General features: G+C 36.1%; 1 protein-coding gene and 1 long non-coding RNA gene across 2 annotated transcripts; one reads left to right on the top strand and one right to left on the bottom strand.

The window, feature by feature from the left end:
- Positions 1 to 7,992: 7,992 nt before the first annotated feature.
- Positions 7,993 to 11,639, bottom strand: LOC148937497 (uncharacterized). Its single transcript, XM_089072420.1, has 3 exons — positions 10,413 to 11,639; positions 8,386 to 10,326; positions 7,993 to 8,258 (listed from the first exon to the last, which is right to left on the bottom strand). Exons 2-3 carry the CDS (start codon positions 8,498 to 8,500, stop codon positions 8,059 to 8,061), a joined length of 315 nt encoding a protein of 104 aa, XP_088928546.1. The 5' UTR covers positions 8,501 to 10,326; positions 10,413 to 11,639; the 3' UTR covers positions 7,993 to 8,058.
- Positions 11,640 to 16,785: 5,146 nt separating this feature from the next.
- LOC148937496 (uncharacterized) lies at positions 16,786 to 21,356 on the top strand. Its single transcript, XR_016138298.1, has 3 exons — positions 16,786 to 18,274; positions 18,347 to 19,194; positions 19,330 to 21,356. It is a non-coding gene; the product is annotated as an uncharacterized LOC148937496 (long non-coding RNA).
- Positions 21,357 to 25,082: the final 3,726 nt, after the last annotated feature.

The following is a 25,082-nucleotide window of genomic DNA, read 5'->3' as shown; positions in this document are numbered from 1 at the left end:
ACTTAACACCCTTTTTTTACCTTTTTTTAAAAAAAAAGGTAATTTTATAGTGTATATATATATATATATATATATATATATATATACCTAATAAATAAACATGTAATTTTATTATTTCATATATTCTATATATATATATATATATTGGAAGAAATAATAAACTTAAATAATCATTCATGCAATCCGATCAAATAATGTGTATATATACACACATATATATTGTTATTAAATAGTTTAAGATCAATATAAGTTGGAAATTATCAAATATCAATCTTTAAATTCTTTGTAAATTTTGCAATTATATATATATATATATATATATATATATATATATATATATGTATGTAATTGTCTAATAATAAATAGTTGATTAGAAATATGATTCAAAATTATAATATATGTATAGTTCTCTAGATATGTTATTTTTTTGACAAATTTTCATTTTTATTCGATTTGGAACTGATTTTTCTAGAGTGACATAACAAGAGTATGTAGATAAGATTGAATAAAAGAATAATATCTTTGTTCTCTGATAAAATGAAAAATAGAACTTTCCTGGAAAGTATAGACACAAACATGAGTTACACTCCGAAATTATTACAAATTGTCAAACTCGTCGCGAACGTCAACATCGTTGGCCACCACTCGGACGTGCAGAAAAAGAATAATAGTAGTATGCAATTTATTAATACTGCTAATGTTTCCTTTTTAATTTTAATATACGCGTATTTATTATTATATTGATACCCGAGAGGTCTAACCAAAAACACTACCGTGTTTACATCAATCAATTTTATCGACCTAGCGGATAAATCAGGCCGATAAATTAGGGTCACTGCAGGACCCAACGAACATTGATTCGCTAGATTCTATAATAACCCTGACTTATCAGTTTGATAATCCGCTGGATCGATAAGATTAATAATGACATCTCGTGACCTGTGTGAAGATAACCCTCCAACATTGAAAAACATAAAGTTTCTATAGCTCATTCGATTGCTCATCGTTTGCACATGTATGCACATTTCAAATTTTCGTTTGCCTTCTTCTAATAAAAAAGTTATTAACAAAACAAATTTCGGGAGGGGGGCCATCTTCACACTAGCCCCCGAACTATGAGTAAATTAAATAAAAAATAGGTCAATTGATAGATATTCGTTTGCACATTGCCAAACAGGTCGATTTTTCGTTTGCACACCTCTAGTTAAAAAGTTATTAACAATTAAAGTTTCAGAAGCGAGCGAGTTCGATAGATGAAGTGAAAACAAAAATATTGTGCTTAAAATGATATCAATCGAAAAGTTGTGGCGTTTTCATTCATATTCGGTTCTTGTTTATTTCTCATAAATCTATTGCATGTTCTCGCTCATCTTTAATATCTGTACCTAAACGTTATATCTTGTAATAACTGAAACGCCACAACTTTTCGATCGCTCGTTACTGAAACTTTAATTGTTAATAACTTTTTAACTAGAGGTGTGCAAACGAAAAATCGACCTGTTTGGCAATGTGCAAACGAATATCTATCAATTGAGCTATTTTTTATTTAATTTACTCATAGTTGGGGGGCTAGTGTGAAGATGGCCCCCCGAAATTTGTTTTGTTAATAACTTTTTTACTAGAAGTGTGCAAACGAAAATTCGAAATGTGCATACATGTGCAAATGATGAGCAATCGAATGAGCTATAGAAACTTTATGTTTTTCAATGTTGGGGGGCTATCTTCACACAGGTATAATTGGCGCCAAGTTATAGTCCTACAAACATGGAGCTACAAGTCCATTTTAGTCAAATTAGATATTTCAATCGTATAAAAGATTTGATAAACCACTGTTTTAAAAAATAAAACTCAAGTAGTAGTTTCTTTAATTTAAAAATAATAAAAACCAAATTATGTGTACATATTTCTATCCATTAAAAATTTTCTAACTCAAATGGTAGTAATTATTTAGCTTTAAAATATTATTATATCACAAAATTGCTTTACTCAATCTACGTTTTTATCACAAAGAATTATAAAGTAACAGTATAAAATAAATGATAAAATTTTATTTAAATAAAAAAAATTTTTATGTAAAAACACTAGGCGCTGCTTAGATCAGACGAAAATGCAAAACTAATGATGAGATTATTTGAATGTTATAAATAAAGGCAAAATTTATTATTTAATATGAAATTAAATTATAATTACACATATATTACATTACATATATTAAATTATAATTACACACACACACACACACACACACACACACACACACACACACACACACACACACACACACACACACACACACACACACCGTCTTATTCATGTTCTTTTTAGAAGTATAAGCCCTTTTTTAAAAAAAGGTAATTTTATAGTAATATCAGACATTTTGAAGTATTCCACTATACTTAACCCTTTTTTTATCTTTTTTAAAAAAAAGATAATTTTATAGTGATATCAGACTTTTTGAAGTATTATATTATATTACCAGCGGCAATCGATAAAATAGATAACAATTTTTTTATTCAATTATTTATTTTTTTTTTCTTGTAATCTCCTATCTTATTATGTTATCCTAATAATTTTTACGATTTTCGAAGGTATCGAGAGACACGTGAGGATAACATGATGAGGTAGGAGATTACAAGAAGTTGTACAACTTAAATTTGACGCCATGCAGATAATAAAATATTATTATATTACCGGCGGCAATCGATAAAATAGATAGCAATTTTTTCAATTTTTTTTTTTCTTATAATCTGCTATCTTATTATGTTATCCTAATAACTTTTACGATTTTCGAAGGTATCGAAAGACGTATTCCAACTCTCTTCCGCTGGGTCGATAAAATTAATAGTGATCTCGTGATAGACGTTGCAGCCATACAAAGGCAACGATGATGACGTTTCTTAAAGTAAAAATTTCCAAATCGGACTTTGCATAGCAATATCTCTGCTTGTAGGACACATAGCAAAAAAATAAAAATAAATAAACTGTTAAACAGTTTTAAAAAAAAGGAAAAAACAAAACATGAGATTGATAGACACACATAGTCCATGGTTTGCAAGCGATAAGTTTACGTGACAATTGCAAACGCCCAATACACTATTCCGAGAAAGTAAATGCTTGTTGAATAGTTTATTGCGCAACACACGATATTGTTAACTGTGTATAATTTTAAAAATGTAATATTAAATATAGTTCAATATTACGTGATAATACGCAGGGCGCTGTATAAATATTTCTAAACACGCAAATATATTATAAAATATTTTCCTGAAAATCATATTTCTCGCTTCATTATGCGATCTTCCTCCGATTCTATCGAGATTTGATAAAATTTTTGCTTTTATTATGCAAGTCGGACTCAAGCTATCGATCAAGCCTACTTGGAACTTGATCGATTTAGCCATTATTAAAATTCGATAATTTCAGATGCTCGAACCTTGACGACTCGCATAAAGTCACACGGCAGTGTTCTCGGTTGATTTTGACTTGACACCCGAGACACTACCGTGTCTCCTGATTTAACTATAAATTTATTTTCATCATGTATTCGTAGCACAAACAATACACGTGTTTCTTCAGTCATGAGACAGATGTCAATCTGCGTTGTTAATATAAGATTTTCTCATATACTAAGAGTCCAAGCCGCTTCATTCCGATTCAGTGACAATATACAAAATTGTCTTCCCCTTACAGTATATTCATTAAGTAATTTGAAAACGTACACATGTCATAATGCATCTTCACATTGAAAAATAAGAGTTGCATATGATCTCTTATAGCGTTAATTGACCAAATTGTATACGCAATGCTACATAGGCCATACATGGTCATCTCGAGGAGAGAGATGTATATTCCAAAATAAGATAAGTATTTCAGCATAACAGATAACTTATGCTTTCTAAGAATGCATATGTAACTTATAAATATACAAATATTTAAGACACAACAATATGCAAGTACAGATATTATATTCAATCTTAGTTTCTAAGACGTTAAGAATAAATAAGTAAATGTTGTTCCAATACATTATAATAAATAATTCAGATGAGGAAAGGTACATAAATAAATAAATAAGTAAATGAATTCAAAACATACATTAGCAAGCCAGACGAAGTTCCTCACTGGAGGAACGGAAGTAGTGCCGCTTTTATGGGTAGTACTTCCGGACAAAAGATCGTTCAGACGTGTCTCACAATATGCCATCGATCAGTTAGTGCACGATACACATTTATTAATAAGGAAAAGATTTCTCCAATATATCTTATTGGGAGCTTCACTGCGCACCATCCAGGTTTACTCATCTGTAAAAGTATGTTACCAGAAAATAGTCGTTCAATAATTAAATATAGTTATCATTGAGTTTTGTAAGAATAATAATAGTAATATTATAGTAATATTATTTTTGTGAGCACTATCATTTGTAAATATCCACTCACTTCTCTAAATTAAGTACTTGAATGACACTAATCAATCATTCAACGAAACATCATACACTTGTTATATGTGTTTGACACAAAGAACTCCTGTGTTTGTTTCAAAGCTTCTGTGAATATACTAATTGTTCGATCTTCTAATTAACTGAAGCATAGCATAGAAATATTAACGTATATCAAACTCAAAGTAAATAAAGTGTTCAGAGAGTATAAATATAAATTGGATGTTCAGATAACCTATAATATGCCACGCTTACAGGGCAGCTAACTTACGCTCCCTGATTTGTGGCTCCTCCATTAACTTCAAAATTATGTTTATTGTATTATGTAATTATGTAACTCTCACATTAGCAAACTTGTACGAATGTTCTTTAGTTTCTTGAATTTTATTAATTAATAAAGAAAAATTGTATCTTTGCGATTTAAGAAGAGAACATAAGTGCCTATATAAATTCAATTATTAAACAATAATCCCAAATCAGTCTTCATGATTATTTGGAAAAATCTTTGTATCAGTAAAATCTCTGTATTATATATTTTATCTTGGATCAGATGCGTTACTTGTTAATGGAAAAGTTTATCAGCAGATTCTACTATATTTTTCTTGTCTGCCTACATTCTGGGCTGTTACGGTCATCTCATTGCGTCAATGGTAGGATGATTATTTATAGTCTTACTTTCTCGATTTCATTCCTAAGAGAATATATGTGTTTGTTTGTACAATTACTGTATACTTATTGTAGCGTTGTTGCTTGCTCTGTTGTATTATCTGTCGGTTTTCTTGACTCTACCGATCTTTCTTATAATTATCTTAGCTCTATTAATATGAGATCTTTTGTTAAATGCTCTTGTGAGGCTAAATATATTTGTCTATGCACTATGATATTTAATAAATTTTATTTATTATGGTATTTTACATGCCTTAGTTCATTGTAACATATTTCCTCTATAATAATTGATATTTTTGCGTGGTTTTCGAGTTGATCTGTCTGGCGTCTGCCTTCTTTTTTGACTGGGGCAGTGACTGAGTTCTTATTCCTGCAATACAAGATACAGTTTCTAGATTAAGATTGTGTTTGTATACTCCAGTTACTTGGCTATTCTGAAATTACCGTATGGATATTTCAGCTAGTTTTAAGTGAATTGGCTTATTGTGTGACGATTGCAAAGCCAAGCCTTTGTTAATGATAAGATACTGTTTGACGTAGTATTAATGCCGTATGCATTAATCTCTATATACTTATTAATTAAGTACTGTTTGCTGCTAAGGAGTGTATCTAAGATATGTTTATCACTTTACGAACACTTAAACTTTATAATATGTCTTATTTAATAATCTCATTTTGGAATCGAATATTTGTGTTACACGAATTATTGTAGGATAAGTACAGTATTTATAAACAAATTTTTCTGTCCCTCTACATCAATAAATCTTTCCCTCGTCATTACTGTTGAAGTTTTGATAATGAGTGGCATCTTACGCAGTGTTTGAGTGGACTTATTTAATATTTTCTTTTGAATAAGCCTCGATTTTCTTTTTCTCGTTTATCTAAAATATCAATGTCTGGAAACAAGTTATAACCGTTAGAGAACAATATATATATATATATATATATATATATATATATATATATATATACATCTTAAATCACTCTGATTGTTTAACTTATTTTACGTTTATTGTTTCTGAATGAGAATAGTGTATTTTTGGCGATTAGTTCATAATTGAGCGATTAGCTCTTGCGTATGTTAAATTTTATGAGTTATGATGTCGACGTAAATGTACTCCAATCATGTTGAGTTGCATTGTTTTTGTTATTGTTGTATACATATATTTTTATTTATTAATTTAATCGCTATTATTTTGATTAAATTGCTAGTGTTATATTGTTTAGTTAAGCTGCTTTAATTGATGTAACGTTTTTATTATTAGATGTACAAAAAAGTTCTGAGCTTTTTTTGTAAAATTCAATCTTTATTCAAAAACAAACAAAAAAATATTAATCAGCAAAATATTCCCCGTTATCAACAACCTTTTGCCATCTTTCGGGTAGCTTGCGAATTCCTTAATGATAGAAGCTCACCGACTTCGAAACGATAAAGTCATCAATGCATTTTCGTATCTCTTCAAATCTCATGAAATGTGTATCAGCCAAATGATGCTGCAGTGACCGGAATAGGTAGTAATCGGAAGGCGTCATGTCTGGGCTAGACGCCGCATGCGGGAGAAGTTCTCAGCCTAACGCAAAGATATGGTCCTGAGTCGCTTTCGCAACATGTGGTCGAGCATTGTCATGAAGCAAGATCACTTTACGACGTCCTTGGCCAGTAAATGGCCTCTTTTCTTTTAATGCATCGCTCAAATTGGTCAATTGTTGTTACGGTCTGCCGTGATTGTTTCACCCGGTTGTAACAACTCGTAATACAACACACCTTTCCAATCTCTCCAGATACAGAGCAAAACTTTCTTGGCGTGGATTGGGCTTCGGCGTCGATGTCGAAGGTTGACCAGGATCAACCCATGATTTTCTACGTTTAGGGTTATCATAAAGAATCCACTTTTCATCGCCTGTAATGATTTGGTGCAGAAAAATCTTTTTTCCGGAACTTTGAAAGCAAAATGAATGCAGTGTCACGCCGACGATTTTTGTTGTCTTCGGACAATTCATGTGGAACCCATCTACCTTCCTTCTGAACTTTTCCCATCGTATATAAATGTACGGAAATGGTTTGCTGCGTAACGCTAAGCGTTCTGCAAGCTCCTTTTCAATTTGCGCAGAATTTATATCCAGCAGTGCTTGCAATTCGTCCGTTTCAATCTTTTGAAGGCGTCCAACACGCGGTTTATCTTCAAGACTGAAATCTCCTTGGCGAAATTTTTGATACCATCTTTTACATGTAGTATGACTTACAGCGTTCTCTCCATATGCAGCATAAATCATTGCAGTGGTTTCAGCAGCATTTTTCTCCAGATGAAACGCTAAGTGGATGGAAAATCGAATACGCTCTTTTGTTATTGCCATCGTGAACACTACTGATTTTTGAGGTTATGTGCATCAAACGCCAAACTGAATGGCATTTTAGAAAATCAAATGTCAACGCTTTAAATTCGCAAAAGGGCGGGAAGATATATAAAATTTAAATTGTTATTTCGGTTGTATGAAGTCTAAAGCTCAGAATTTTTTTGTACACCTAATATTTCTCTTTTGCGTTTTACTGTTATTATTATTATCTTTGTATGTATAAGCGTTAGTATTTAATTATTTATTTATTTATTTGTTATACACTGCAGTTTAGTTTAATTTTTGTGTTAGATGTATTGTTGATTTATTGATCTTTTATATATATCTTTTATATATATCTTAATAATTTAATGTAGTGTTAAATATATATTATAAAATTTTATTCTCTTTCATCATATTATATCTTTATCTTGTTATTTGTGTTATTTTATTGTTATAAATTTTTCTTTACACTTATTTATATTATCTTTATTTTATCTTATATTATTATATATTTATTAGCAACATGATTAGGAGCATTAGATAGTTGTTCTGCTAGGTACAGCATCTCAATTGATAGTTTTATAAACAGTATATATTCTTTATTTGTTCTTTGGAACACATACCTATCCCAGTCGCTGTAGACTTGGTAAATGATCCTCCAGGCACGCTGTTCGCAGAGATCTGGCTTTTGAGGTCAGCGTAGGTAATATTGATTCTTTTTTATTGTATATGGAGTTCTGGGAGCCACCGGAGGCAGCAATCTGCATCGAGGGAGTAGCGGAGGAGAGTTCCGCCCCTACGTCGAGCCGGCCCAGTCTATATGCTGTTAAAATTATGAATACTTAGTATCATTTTGTTAGTAATATTTCAGTTGGATACGGGCAGCTATTCTGTAATGTATAGAAACTAGGATAAGATTTGAATATATTAATTACTTCTAAATCTCTTACCTGAACAATTTCTTATTAGTCGAATGGATCTTTTGATGACTTTTATTATGTTGTAATCTCCACCCTTAATGCAACATTGTGGGACAGAGGATGACCACTTCTGTAGAAAAGTCATATGTATTCTTTATACTCCGGACGGATGTTTATTGACGACTATGCTGGAACTTCCCACTCCATCATAACAATGGCGGAACAGGAGAGGATGATTCCTGCTAAAAAAACAATTTAATTACATGGATATGAACAGAAAAATGGAAAAATCACCCCCTGCTGCTTTTCGGATGGTGGCGGGGCGGCCTCGTGGAGAGAACCCGCTCTCTATGCGGTCGTCATCGAGTAACGGGACCCTTCTTGTTGCGGGAAAGCAAGAGGGTCGTGGCGCTGGAGGTCGAGTCCCTGCCTTCAGTAGGTCTTCGTTAACTGGCAGGTAGGCATTGAATCGGCTGGTCAGATGAGTGACTTTTGGCAGGGGTGACTCCTATCCCAGGGAGACCCCTAGCATTACTGCGGAAACGGTTAGGTTTCCAGACCCTAGAATTGCGAATGTGGATAGATCTCAGGAGAATATTGACTATCCTATTGAAGGCAGTTCCTTTGGAAAAGATAGAGATAGAGATAGGGATAATTTAGCTGGCTGTAGCAAGGATCCGAATGGACAAACTGATGAAGTAATTAGCTTAATTGAGTCCGATGACGATGTGAGTTTTGTTTCTTACTCTTATGCGGGCATGGAGTCTTCAGCCAATTTTGGAGACAAAATCCTGCGTTTTCGATTGGTAGATCCAAAAAAAGAAGACTAAGATCTTCCCTTAAAAATAAAGATAGAGATCGCCTGATCATAGGTCAGAAATTAGAAATTGAAGACAGAAAGAACATAGTTAGATATCTCAGTGTAGCTGATGCTGGAAATCAAATTGTTGAATGGCTTAGCGAAATAGAGAACTGTAGGAGAAAGTCAAGCTCCTTGCAGGACCCGGTCAGCAAAGTAATGAAAGTTAACTTATGGTCGGCGAAAGGAGCGATTGAGGATATTGTCTCTAGGAGAGACGTCAGGAACAAAGAAGTTTTACATGGAGATCATTATCAAGAGCTTAAAGAGGAACTTAATAAGCTTAAAGAGGAACAGGATGCTAAGGCAATCAGTTAAGTCATTTACGGACAAACTGAATAGTAAGAAGTCTTTGGCTGAGAATAACCTTGTAGAACAATCAATATACTCTGCGGTAGCTAGGATACGCTCGGATGAAGGCATGAGTGATTGTCCTTCCGCGGCTGCACGGGATTTACCTGGAACAAATAATATAAATTTCAATGAGAATAATAGAAGAAAGGTGAATAAAGTAGATAGTAGTAGATGTGAAAAATGAGAAGTAGCGAATGAGTTACTTATTCGTATTACGGATACGATGAGATCGCTGCTTGTCGATGACTCAGGAGCGACTAGTGGAAAGAATGTAACTAGACCTAATAACTTGGAGACTCGGCGAGAGAGAACAGAAGGATATCTGAGGTCACGATTGGTGCCGTCTTTAGCGGACAATACGCCTGCCTCATCTTCAGATGTTGGAGGGAAAGAATCGGAAAGATGGAAAGTTGCCAGAAGAAGCAAGAGGAGAAGGACAGGCAACAGAATACCGGATGCTAATTTTGGAAGAAGAAATGATCAAGCTGAAAGGATTAAGAATAATTATACATCCACAATGTACTCCTCGTCCTGCGGCTTCTGGGAAGTCTAAGCCGAGGGCGTTCTCTCCGAATACAGCGGCTATTTCAATAGTGGTGAAAGATGGTGATCCGTCGTATGCATCCATCCTTGGTAAGGCCAGAGAAGATATTCCTCAACAGGAGCTTAAGGACCTGGATACCAGAGTCAGACGAGCGCTATCGAGTGGTGTTCTGTTAGAGCTGAGGGGTGATGATTCGTCTAGCAGAACTGATTTACTGGTGGAAAAAATGAAGAATGTAATCGACGATCTAAGAATTAGAATTAATAGACCAAAACAACGAAACGCGGACATAAGACTTACAGGCTTCGATGATTCGGTGACTGTAGAGGAAATTAAACAGCAAATTTTTTCTGCTGGATGTTGCTCCCCTGAGAGTATCAGGTCCAATTAAGATTGCTAGAGATGGCCTCGGAATAATTTGGGTATAATGCCCTTTGCAGGCTGCGCTAAAGCTCTCCAATGCAGGGAATATAAAGCTTGGTTGGATAAAAGCTGTCAAAGTGGATTTGTTCTCGGTCAGGCCAGTAAGATGTTATGAATGTTTTGCCAGGGGACATACCAGACATCGTTGTCCCAGCAATGTGGATAGATCTGGCTGGTGTTTTATTTGTTGTGATTCATCACACAAATTGATTAGGTGTAAGAGTCGTCCGAACTGCCCTGTTTGCAGGGATAAGGGCTTATCTTGTGGACATAGAGCCGGCAATGAGGAATGTCCACACCTGTTTTACTTGGCCCCCTATGTAATTTGAGGGATAGATTAATTTCTTGATCACCTCAAGGGAAATCCATTAGCCGGAGTAACAGCCCGGAGGAACACGGGAATGATACTATTAATAATGCGAATGATATTAATAATATGGACATCGAGCCTCTAAAATGAAAATAATACAAATTAACTTAAACAAATGTTCGACAGCACAGGATTTATTAGTTAACACGATTATCGAATTAAAAGCTCATGTTGCTGTTATCTTGGAGCCATATTTTGCGAGCCGTAACAACGATCGATGGTTTTTATTACAGGACAACCCCTCTACGGCGGCTTTATTCGTGAATGATAAATTTACACATAATTGGCAATTATATGATTCTGCTCCAGGCATTGTGGCAGTTAGGGCTGACAACTACTTAATCATCAGTGTTTATTTCGCTTCCAGTCGGTTTATCAGGGAATTTGAGAATTTTCTGGGGACTTTGTTAAATATCATCGCATCTGCTGGTAATACATTTTATTGGCCGGCGATTTCAACGCTCGTTTTTATGAATGGGACAAATGTAATAATATCCACGGTAAGATGCTGTCTGATTGGTCTTGCAGTTTAAAATTAAATTTATTAAATACTCCTGAAATAGCTACCTGCTGCAGAGTGCAAGGAGACTCGACGGTGGATCTATCATGGTGTAATAGTTTACTTTGAAACTCGACTCCACGTTGGAGGATATTGGACGACTATAATGCGTCTGATCATAAAACTATTCATTATTGACATTCCATATGGTAGCTCCAAAAAGATCCCTAGGACTCTAGAATATTTCCCAATGTAGAGTCTCAATAAACTAGATAAGGACGGATTCCTGGCGTCACTACATGTGGGTTTTTGGACTCTCTCAGGAATCGACACGATGAATCTGGACCTCCTTATTCAGAGGGTGAAAAGGATCGTCAGGGACGTGTGCAATGTTGCAATGCCAAGAGTTTCTGGACATCCCGGCAAAAAGCACGTCTACTGGTGGAACGAGGAGATTGCAGGGTTCCGCGAGAAGTGTAAGAAGACGAGAAGGAAGTATACAAGAGCACGGGCTCGAAAGAGTAGCAGTATCTGGCACCAGTTATGGATGGAGTTAAAGGCGGCCAGGAGAAAGCTTAGAATAGTCATTGCGAAAGCCAAAGATGATGCGTGGCAAGAATAAATCGATTCGATTGAGAATGATCCTTGGAGTCGTCCTTATAGATTGGTCACTAGGAAACTAAAAGCATTTACTCCGCCGATATGTGAAACTCTTGAACCAGAATTCGTAAGTAATGTGATAACCCATCTTTTCCCGCATGATGATTGTCATGATGCGCCGTGGAGTTTCCGTCCTTATGTGCTTTTAAATGATATTCCCGAGATCACTGTTTCGGAACTGGAAATTGCTGCAAACAGATTGAAAAATAATGGAAAGTCCCCAGTGCCAGACGGATATCTGTATAAGATCCTCATTCCCACGGTTGACTTGACAAAGGATGTGTTTGCCACGATTTTTTCGAGATATCTCCGAGAGTCGTATTTTCCTACAGATTGGAAATTATCAAAATTAGTTTTACTGAATAAACCAAACAAACCTCCGGACTCTTTATCCTCGTTTCGACCAATCTGTCTATTAAATCATAGGGAAACTCTTTGAGAAAATAATAGCCAATAGATTATACGAATTTCTAGAGAAAATAACCTGTTGTAACGTCCGGAGAACCGCCATATATTTTTTTTCTCCTCTTTTTCTTCCTAGCGCGCATGTAGTATCGCCTTAATGTAATTCACCGCCGGGCCCACGACGAAGAACGACCATTGGCTCTCCTGCCGTTCCACCTAACATGGCGCGCCCCACCATTATTATGCTACATAGATGTAATATTATTTTAATCGCCTTCTTCGATAATTATAAGCATTAACATTTAACAACACATATTCGATTATGCTAACCATTTTCCTAGCCATAAACAATAGTATTTATTATAATGCATGAAAAGTTTTATAATTATACTTTAAATATAATGTTCCTTAAACCTACCTAAACATAATGCCTATCAATAATGGGATTATATTAATGACATCAATATTGCAATAATGCCTGCATCATTGCTGCCGCGTATCATCTCCTGCCAGCCGCGTTCTGATTGGCCGACTAATGCACGACATAGACATGTACATCTGGCTTAGCTGCATAACCCGCGCTATGCCGGCGCCACGTGCGTTGACGTACCCACGCCACCCGCCATCTTGTGCCACAGCGCCGCCGCGGCCGAGCGCTGCAGTGTCCGCCGAAACATCGACACTCTTGTGCGCATCGTCGAACAGTTGACATCGCAAGCGTCTTGCTCCGATCTCTAGTATGTAATTCAAATTTAAGTTGGTTATTCAATTTCTAGTTCGGAGTCGTTCTATTTCTAGCTCATATTCCGCTACAATTTCTAGTTCTAAATAAGCGATTTTGATTGTTTGTCTCGTATTAGTGAGTAAAGCTTCGTGAGTGTAACCCTTAGTTAATTGTTTAAATATATTAATATTAAATTCAAATCACCACGTGTTCGTTCTTTTATATGCTCCATCACCGCTTCAATCCACATTAGCGAATAAAGCTTCATAAGTGTAACTTTTAGTTAATTGTTTAAATATATTAATATTAAATTCGAATCACCACGTGTTTGCTCTTTCATACAGTTCATCACCGCTAGTTCTATTAACGGAAGTGTTCGCGAGGGCAATAGGCGAATAGGTGTTAATAGCAAGTCTAATATTGATTAATCGATTAATTCATAATTAACGCAAGAATTCCGATCGTTTCTGGGGGCAAGGTGTTGTGCGTCATCCGCACTTACCACGAAGGAAACATCGGACTTCGAGCACGTGGTAGCTCCTGCATTCCAACGCGGAACCAATGCGTAATTGGTTCGCAGCCGAATATGATATCCTAACCCTAACTTTTTATTAAATATAATATATACCTAAAACCTCCGTCGAATTCCTAAGGCACGGAAAAATCGCGCGGGGCGTAGTAACGCTATACGACATCTCGAATACGATCTTCATGTTGCCGCGATTTTCAATCACAACGCAATCATAGGCGAGGAGGTAATCTTCGACGAGAAATACGAGCTCCTGGTGCACGACCGTCTCTGGGGCGCCCTGTCCGCGCAGTCCGCATCAGCCAGCACCACCCAAGAACCCCGCTCCCAGCCGCGAATCTCTCTCCAAGACTATTTGCAGAAAGCTTCCAACGAAAGATAAGTAGCTAAATTGTTAACAAATTATTATAAGATATATGTATACGCGTATATTTCTCGCGCTATTTTCCCTGTTGCGTCAGCCGAACGTGTCCGTGCAAGTTTAATGATCGTTTCTACAAAGGGAAAGCCTGACCGGAAGGGTTTACGACCGACCCCTTTGTTTTTTTTGGGCATAGTTTTTGCCCCGTCCGACGACTTCACTCGGAAAATGCACTCTTAAATGCTTGTTTCAAACTTTCTAGCTCCGATAATATTCCGTAATATTATTCAATGACATGCAGGGATGCATTTTACCTTCGCGGATACTATTAATTAATTAGTGTGATGTGCTTCCCTCGGTCTGATGCCACCCGCGGTTCGCGCACGCATCCAGTCGCCGTATTCCAACATCGCGTCGGTTCAGTGCGCTGCATTACTTCCTTCGGTTATCGCCGCGTAAATAATTCAGCTGCCGACAATTATCCTAATAGCGCCGAGTTTCTCTGTTATCGTTGTAAGGAATTAATACCCGAGGGCACCCTCTCTTACCATTTGGAATTAACTCATTCATTTCAATTCGGATTCACCAGGTCCCAAGATTTCTGCGAGTCGTACCCCGCTTTCGTTAATCCGCGAAATCGAGCACTGCGACGCGTGTTCCGAGGTTTTCGTTGTTGCCCTAGAAGTACTTGAAGAAGAGGGAGAGGCTATCAAACACGTCCGCGCTCGATATTATCTTGACGATACTAACGCTGCTTCAGACGTTATTGTCTCACGCCGACTCACGAACTTTTCTGTCTCGTTGCTTAACCGTGAGGAATAATAGCTAGACGCGATCGCGCTAATACTAAGAATTAGATCAATTCCCTGCTGCTCAATCGCACGTTTATTCTAATGATCAGGGATTCGTACGTTAATACTCCTTAACTCTTCCGAACCGCTGCTGATGATTTGTCGCTCGATTGCTGGCAGCGTTGCCGAGAGGCGTATTCCCGCCTTTGTCCGGTGCCACGTGATGATTTGCTTGGCAACATCGCCCGCGACGTGACACTGTTATCGAACTATCAGTTCGATTTTAGAAGTGGTCCAAATCTACAGTCGACGCTATTAAGAGAGTGGTGGATATAATTGATGCAGCGAACGTAGGGAATTACTACACAGTGTTGGTCAGCCTGGACATCAGAAACGCTTTCAATTCCATACATTGGAGTGTTATAATATCAGCACTGGAAAGGAAAGGTACCGTATTATTTACGTACTATAATTAGGGTGTACTTATGCAATAGGAAAGCGGTACACGGATAAAAACGGATGTTTGAAGAATTTCCAGATTACTAGAGGAGTTCCACAAGGATCAGTCTTGGGACCATTATTATGGATCATAGCGTATGATCAGATTCTTTTTGAAGAAAACGCTGATGGTTGTCACATGTCATGTTACACTGACGATACACTATTGGTTGCAGTGGCTAGAAACTTTAGGGCAGCGGTCCAAAGAGCAAAAATTTTTACTGCTACAGTGGTAAATAAAATTGAAAAATTAGGTTTAAATGTAACTGTCGAGAAAACTGAAGTCGCAGTCTTCTGCAAGAGGGATCTTCCCTTGCCAGAAGTCCTATCCAAAGTAAGAATTCGAGGATCTGTTATAGATGTAACTACCAAGATTAAATATCTTGATCTTATGCAACTTGACGCAACTTACATTTAGAGAGCACCTTATGTATGTCATCTCGTGCGCAAGACGGCTGGTAGGAGCTGTTAGCAGATTAATGCCGAATCTGAAAGGACCTGGACAAAGCAATAGACGGCTGTACGCTTTTGTCGTGCAATCGGTCATGTACTACGATGTTCCTATCTGGGCGAATCGTTTAAATTATAAATCATCTCCGCTTAAGGAAATGGAGGACATAGTAAAGACTTTAGCGATAAGAACAATCTGTGGATATAGAACAATCTCATATGTAGATGCAATACTGTTGGCTGGGATTTTCCCCTTTAAAATTAGAGCGATTAGCGCACTTGTATTGGAGGGAGAGGGAGAGAGGAGCAGAGACTGCAACTCTCTCTCTTCGTGCGAGGAGAGAGCTGAGAAAGAAGGCAGACTTTAGGGCAGTCGAGGACTGGAGGTCTCTCTTGGAGGATCATAGGCAGTCTGGGGTTAGAATCAGGGAGGCGTTAACTTTTTTTCTTGGAGCATGGTTGGGTCGCACTCATTAATCACTAACGTTTCGTATGACTCAACTTTTGAGTGGCATGGTTGCTTTAATAAATTCTTGTTTAAGATAGATAAGGCTCCCTCCCCCGTTTGTGCTTATTGTACAAGTGGGAGGCGGGATAGCGCGGATCATACCCTGTTGGAATGTAAGGCATGGTTTTGGAATCGTTATAATCTTTATGATTCCCTCGATTTTGAATTGGGAGATATCGATCTTCCAAATCTTGGGAAGATCTTAGAAGCGATGCTTCATGGACAGCAGCAATGGATAGCTGTGCATCTGTTTGCCGAGAAAGTTATGACCCGCTAAAGAACAGGTGGAGAGGGATCGGCAGGGCATTGGGTAGTCCTTATGTGTATGTATGCGTCTGGAAATATCCCTTTGTTAAACCTTTTTGTCCGTTATCTTGGTTCTCGTTGATTCATGCGTGTTTTAGTAACATTATGTCCTACGAACACACCTGCTGGTGTGTTCGTACGTTCTTCTTCTGAACACACTTTCTGATGTGTTCAAAATGTCTCCCTCGTTATAGCGTGTTTTCATGTAATTTAATATTATATATAATTTTTATCTCCATCGAATCACCTCTTATAGAGGTATGTTCTTTGTTCTCCTTGTATGTCCCTTTGTTACAGGTGTGTTCGTATATAATTTATTTAATTGTATGTTTCTCATCTTAGCTTTTAAACTTCTTTAATTAGTTATGTGTGTGAACATATATTCGCAGGTATTTTAAGTTGACGAGTGCGTACGTTGCCCATTGGGCCAAGATCGGGGGAGGGTTCGTGATGTATTGTTCCGTCAACGTTCCAGGACCCTCCCCAATATGATCGATAGGACTATAGAGAAGGTTTAGTGGGTAGGCGAGGCTGGACTTTTCGTTCGACATGCCGCCCATTCGAATCCCACACTCCCCAACTGTTGTCCGTTGGGAGTCTTACGAAGATTTCTCCTCTCTAAACAAAAAAAAGGTTAGGTTAGGTTAGGTTAGTCGCGCAGGGGCTGCGGTAGCGAGCGGACGTGCTCTCTCGGAGTTCCGCTGGGTGAGTCATTAGTCTTATTAACTGTTTTTGGAAAGTGAATTTATTATTAGACGTTTTATTATATTCTACGGAGCTCAATGATATAATTTTTATAACATATATGTGAGTGATTGCTTTATAATAACTTAGTTAATTATTGAAGTGTCTTGTGCTATCCCTGCCCCTAGCGACGTACGTCTTTGTCATAGTACATATTATCACGACTTTATAAGTTGCCTTTGGGTGAGTGAGTGACGATATATTTCATAATTAAAGGATACTGAGTGAATAATGCAGCTTTTGATTAATCTTTTAATGTTAATTAATAGACAGTATAGATCTCTTCCCTCGTTTATTTAGGTAATGTATTTAATATTAATGACTTTTCTTTACTCCTTATATTCGATTAATATTATCATAAATCTTTCCATTTCCTAGCCTAATTAGTGAACTTATAATGGATCATTTTAAGCAGACACATGTATATACTTATGTTTTTTCACATGCGAGAATGATTATAATCGAGATTCTCTAATTTATAATTAATCATCCTATTGAATGTAATCATATAGTATGTATAACACTCTGTCATATGTCTTAGTGCTGTAACATGAATTATTAATTTCCGTTCCGCTGGTTTGACTGGAATTCATGTTGACATCTGTGATACTGCTGTGACACACTCGTTTATACGAGTGTAGTGAGTGCCTATCTCCTGAGTGCTTTCGGCTTTCTCCTTTTACTCGTGGCAGTGAAAGTGGATGGTTGCGGAGAGCTTCACTTTTGGATTTCTCGATGTTTCTACTATAACAACCTGGCTATCGTGAACCCAGACACTATGTGGACGGATTGCTCCGTTTTAGACGGATGAGAGAAGAAACGTAACTTATTGGCTGGGAAATATATCCTATAATATCTCAGACGATAGTCTGGATTATGTAAGTTAAGTGTAAGGTAATAAATGTTTTTTATGTTCCTTAGATGTGTTGATTTATGTTAATTCTAACCTACTTAATTTATGAATAGATTGAATGTTACATCTAAGCGATGAATTACTGTTGAGACATAACCAATGGATTCTTAAGACATAATGTGTCGATATTATGGTAGATACTTATTAATTGGCTAAATTGGACAGATGCAGACTTGATATATTAATGAAAGAATACAATACACATCTTACTTTTCTTATTTTTTAATATTATAATAGAACATCAGATAGATTTTTTTCTTTAAAAATTTTAGTTAATCATTGATAAAACAATATTAAGGTTAATAGATACCTCGTTGTATCTTTTCAATATGTTAATTTCTTAATACTTATATTTTCTTTGTATTTGTTTTATTTATGTTAGATTTTACTGATACAAAGATTTTTCCAAATAATCATGAAGACTGATTTGGGATTATTGTTTAATAATTGAATTTATATAGGCACTTATGTTCTCTTCTTAAATCGCAAAGATACAATTTTTCTTTATTAATTAATAAAATTCAAGAAACTAAAGAACATTCGTACAAGTTTGCTAATGTGAGAGTTACATAATTACATAATACAATAAACATAATTTTGAAGTTAATGGAGGAGCCACAAATCAGGGAGCGTAAGTTAGCTGCCCTGTAAGCGTGGCATATTATAGGTTATCTGAACATCCAATTTATATTTATACTCTCTGAACACTTTATTTACTTTGAGTTTGATATACGTTAATATTTCTATGCTATGCTTCAGTTAATTAGAAGATCGAACAATTAGTATATTCACAGAAGCTTTGAAACAAACACAGGAGTTCTTTGTGTCAAACACATATAACAAGTGTATGATGTTTCGTTGAATGATTGATTAGTGTCATTCAAGTACTTAATTTAGAGAAGTGAGTGGATATTTACAAATGATAGTGCTCACAAAAATAATATTACTATAATATTACTATTATTATTCTTACAAAACTCAATGATAACTATATTTAATTATTGAACGACTATTTTCTGGTAACATACTTTTACAGATGAGTAAACCTGGATGGTGCGCAGTGAAGCTCCCAATAAGATATATTGGAGAAATCTTTTCCTTATTAATAAATGTGTATCGTGCACTAACTGATCGATGGCATATTGTGAGACACGTCTGAACGATCTTTTGTCCGGAAGTACTACCCATAAAAGCGGCACTACTTCCGTTCCTCCAGTGAGGAACTTCGTCTGGCTTGCTAATGTATGTTTTGAATTCATTTACTTATTTATTTATTTATGTACCTTTCCTCATCTGAATTATTTATTATAATGTATTGGAACAACATTTACTTATTTATTCTTAACGTCTTAGAAACTAAGATTGAATATAATATCTGTACTTGCATATTGTTGTGTCTTAAATATTTGTATATTTATAAGTTACATATGCATTCTTAGAAAGCATAAGTTATCTGTTATGCTGAAATACTTATCTTATTTTGGAATATACATCTCTCTCCTCGAGATGACCATGTATGGCCTATGTAGCATTGCGTATACAATTTGGTCAATTAACGCTATAAGAGATCATATGCAACTCTTATTTTTCAATGTGAAGATGCATTATGACATGTGTACGTTTTCAAATTACTTAATGAATATACTGTAAGGGGAAGACAATTTTGTATATTGTCACTGAATCGGAATGAAGCGGCTTGGACTCTTAGTATATGAGAAAATCTTATATTAACAACGCAGATTGACATCTGTCTCATGACTGAAGAAACACGTGTATTGTTTGTGCTACGAATACATGATGAAAATAAATTTATAGTTAAATCAGGAGACACGGTAGTGTCTCGGGTGTCAAGTCAAAATCAACCGAGAACACTGCCGTGTGACTTTATGCGAGTCGTCAAGGTTCGAGCATCTGAAATTATCGAATTTTAATAATGGCTAAATCGATCAAGTTCCAAGTAGGCTTGATCGATAGCTTGAGTCCGACTTGCATAATAAAAGCAAAAATTTTATCAAATCTCGATAGAATCGGAGGAAGATCGCATAATGAAGCGAGAAATATGATTTTCAGGAAAATATTTTATAATATATTTGCGTGTTTAGAAATATTTATACAGCGCCCTGCGTATTATCACGTAATATTGAACTATATTTAATATTACATTTTTAAAATTATACACAGTTAACAATATCGTGTGTTGCGCAATAAACTATTCAACAAGCATTTACTTTCTCGGAATAGTGTATTGGGCGTTTGCAATTGTCACGTAAACTTATCGCTTGCAAACCATGGACTATGTGTGTCTATCAATCTCATGTTTTGTTTTTTCCTTTTTTTTAAAACTGTTTAACAGTTTATTTATTTTTATTTTTTTGCTATGTGTCCTACAAGCAGAGATATTGCTATGCAAAGTCCGATTTGGAAATTTTTACTTTAAGAAACGTCATCATCGTTGCCTTTGTATGGCTGCAACGTCTATCACGAGATCACTATTAATTTTATCGACCCAGCGGAAGAGAGTTGGAATACGTCTTTCGATACCTTCGAAAATCGTAAAAGTTATTAGGATAACATAATAAGATAGCAGATTATAAGAAAAAAAAAAATTGAAAAAATTGCTATCTATTTTATCGATTGCCGCCGGTAATATAATAATATTTTATTATCTGCATGGCGTCAAATTTAAGTTGTACAACTTCTTGTAATCTCCTACCTCATCATGTTATCCTCACGTGTCTCTCGATACCTTCGAAAATCGTAAAAATTATTAGGATAACATAATAAGATAGGAGATTACAAGAAAAAAAAAATAAATAATTGAATAAAAAAATTGTTATCTATTTTATCGATTGCCGCTGGTAATATAATATAATACTTCAAAAAGTCTGATATCACTATAAAATTATCTTTTTTTTAAAAAAGATAAAAAAAGGGTTAAGTATAGTGGAATACTTCAAAATGTCTGATATTACTATAAAATTACCTTTTTTTAAAAAAGGGCTTATACTTCTAAAAAGAACATGAATAAGACGGTGTGTGTGTGTGTGTGTGTGTGTGTGTGTGTGTGTGTGTGTGTGTGTGTAATTATAATTTAATATATGTAATGTAATATATGTGTAATTATAATTTAATTTCATATTAAATAATAAATTTTGCCTTTATTTATAACATTCAAATAATCTCATCATTAGTTTTGCATTTTCGTCTGATCTAAGCAGCGCCTAGTGTTTTTACATAAAAATTTTTTTTATTTAAATAAAATTTTATCATTTATTTTATACTGTTACTTTATAATTCTTTGTGATAAAAACGTAGATTGAGTAAAGCAATTTTGTGATATAATAATATTTTAAAGCTAAATAATTACTACCATTTGAGTTAGAAAATTTTTAATGGATAGAAATATGTACACATAATTTGGTTTTTATTATTTTTAAATTAAAGAAACTACTACTTGAGTTTTATTTTTTAAAACAGTGGTTTATCAAATCTTTTATACGATTGAAATATCTAATTTGACTAAAATGGACTTGTAGCTCCATGTTTGTAGGACTATAACTTGGCGCCAATTATACCTGTGTGAAGATAGCCCCCCAACATTGAAAAACATAAAGTTTCTATAGCTCATTCGATTGCTCATCATTTGCACATGTATGCACATTTCGAATTTTCGTTTGCACACTTCTAGTAAAAAAGTTATTAACAAAACAAATTTCGGGGGGCCATCTTCATACTAGCCCTCCAACTATGAATAAATTAAATAAAAAATAGCTCAATTGATAGATATTCGTTTGCACATTGCCAAACAGGTCGATTTTTCGTTTGCACACCTCTAGTTAAAAAGTTATTAACAATTAAAGTTTCAGAAGCGAGCGAGTTCGGTAGATGAAATAGAAACAAAAATGTTGTGCTTAAAATGGTATCATTCGATAGATTTTTGTTTGCACTTTTCCGAACAGGTTGAATTTTCGTTTGCACACCTCTAGTTCAAAAGTTATTAACTGTTACGTCCGGGGATTTCACGAATTCTTCTCTTTCGGGAAGAAAAAAACAACGGCTGCTAATCTATAAACGAAGCGCTTCGAACGATCTGAAGAAACCCTAAATAAACAAAATTTCCTCTCGAGATATGTCTCACTATCAAAAAAAATTCTTGGGATAAACAGCTTTGTCGGCATCGACAAGTTTATGACCTACCAATAAAAAATTAATATTAACAAAAGCAAATTCCTAACGGATAAGAAACGCGTCGGATCGTTCGAGGGTGACACTCCCCAAATTGGTGGGGAAACTAAAAAAAAAACCGCCAGTCAAGAAGAAACGATTAGTGGCCATTGGCGGCCACACCAATGAACGATTGAGGATGTGGACTGGCGGGAAAATTTTTACTAACTAATTCCATCATTCGCTAGGAAATCTGGAAATATAAAAACAACCACAATTCACAGAACACCGCTCCCCTCCTTCCTCTATATTCACAATTTTCCTAAACTATCATTCGACAAGTCAACGCGGAAATCCATCACGCCCTCAGATATTCCCATCCCTTCGGAACCCTTTAAAAACCGTGACTTGGAGCGGATCGCTCTCTTCCCGCTTCTCATTGCTCCACGCCTTCACGGTCGGGACCATCCGAAGTTGTCAACAAATCTTTTTTATCAGTTAGAATCTGTGCGCGATTCTTACATTTTCGTGTGATTCGACGATCTCATTACACTTCTCGACCATCACCAGCGGCCGCTACAATAAAAGTAAGTCCATCTTTATCACTTTTTCCTGCGGTAATTGGCAGTTTGGTTCGCGACCTCTACATATTTATCTCATTAAAACACTCCAACATTCTAAATTGGCAAGCCGCTGATTAACTCGGTGAAGCTGTCTTCCCCGATTTCTTTATACTTCGACTTGGCAAACCGCCGATTAACTCGGTGAAGCTGCCTCTCCCGATTCCACAACATTCCAACCTGGCAAGTCGTCGATTGATTCGGTGAAGCTGCCTTATCTCGATTCTTCAATTTCTCTTTCATCTTACTCTCTTTTACATAGTGAACCAAACGAACGTCATCCCGAATAGACGAACGAAACGGGCATTGCGACACCGTCGGAAGAAGTCAAATAAGTGGATTCGTCGCGAAACCTGCCACGCCGAAGAACTCGCGGAACAATTGATAGAAGTAGAACCGGGGCTAGCCAACATCTCGCTACACCAATACGCCACCGCCCTCCGCTCCGCGACCGAATTCGAAAAACAGTGCACTCCAGAGAACTTCGACGTGGAGAAGTTCTTTAATCTCGTCCGCCAATTTCCTCGCTCTCCCACCCATCCACCTCCTGGCACCTTCTTCATCAAAAGAAAGTTCAAACCTGACAGCCAGTTTTGGGATTAGATCTCCAAACACCAAATCACTGATACCATCCCTACGTATATTTCCCGTGATCCTCTTTCCTATCTCGTCCCAGTCAAGGCTTTCCGCAGCGCGCACCCTAATCCCCCGCCACACCTGCAACCCGATCCCATCGACATGCTCGCGATTACCAATTTTTTACCCCAATTGGAACAATTAGGTATATAAATCCAGACTTTCCTTTGTCTGCTGTCATTTACTATATTTCAAAACTTTATGTATAAAATTTTTTCTTTTCTTTTTGTAACCAGTATCTCAACCCTTTTGATTGTACACAAAGAAAACATTGTAATTCATTTTTTATTATTATTATTAAATTAGTTAACCTGAATTCCGTCTTAATCTCTTTACCCTAAAACTTGACCCCAAGCCATTCCCGGCTCCCTGAGGATCGCACTAGGTCCATCCCTGGTAAAAGAGATTCGGTTCTCTGACCTAGAAACGGACTACCGATAGCGCGGGCGCAGGCAAGGGTAATAACGTCACCGACGCTGACCCGATCCCTGCTCCCTTAACGCGCGTTCGACTCGCGGATCGACCTCACGTCGTTCCGTGAGAACAGAAGAGGTTCTGTGCGTCCACCCGAGTTCTCCTCCTCCTGACGAGAGATATTATCTTACATCCAGAATCACGGACGTAACATAACAAACAAAGTCTTGGGGAGCAGCAGTTCTACATAAAAAAATTCGTTTTCAGGATGAATTCCGAAGATACGCGATTCAAAATAGAATCAATCGATAGATATTCGTTTGCACATTGCCAAACAGGTCGATTTTTCGTTTGCACACCTTTACTTAAAAAGTTATTAACAATTAAAGTTTCAGAAGCGAGCGAGTTCGATAGATGAAGTGAAAACAAAAATATTGTGCTTAAAATGATATCAATCGAAAAGTTGTGGCGTTTTCATTCATATTCGGTTCTTGTTTATTTCTCGTAAATCTATTGCATGTTCTCGCTCATCTTTAATATCTGTACCTAAACGTTATATCTTGTGATAACTGATAAGTTTAGCATTGAATTTTAAGCACAACATTTTTGTTTCTATTTCATCTACCGAACTCGCTCGCTTCTGAAAGTTTAATTGTTAATAACTTTTTAACTAGAGGTGTGCAAATGAAAAATCGATCTGTTTGGCAATGTGCAAACGAATATCTATCGATTGGTTCTATTTTGAATCGCGTATATTCGGAATTCATCCTAAAAACGAATTTTTTTATGTAGAACTGCTGTTCCCCAAGACTTTGTTTGTTAATAACTTTTGAACTAGAGGTGTGCAAACGAAAATTCAACCTGTTCGGAAAAGTGCAAACAAAAATCTATCGAATGATACCATTTTAAGCACAATATTTTTGTTTCTATTTCATCTACCGAACTCGCTCGCTTC

Source organism: Pogonomyrmex barbatus, unplaced genomic scaffold (genome assembly GCF_055798465.1).
Source record: "Pogonomyrmex barbatus isolate J1 unplaced genomic scaffold, ASM5579846v1 scaffold13, whole genome shotgun sequence".
NCBI lineage: Eukaryota > Metazoa > Arthropoda > Insecta > Hymenoptera > Formicidae > Pogonomyrmex > Pogonomyrmex barbatus.
Note: the sequence above shows the minus strand (reverse complement) of the source record. Positions and strands in the feature narration are given on the sequence as shown.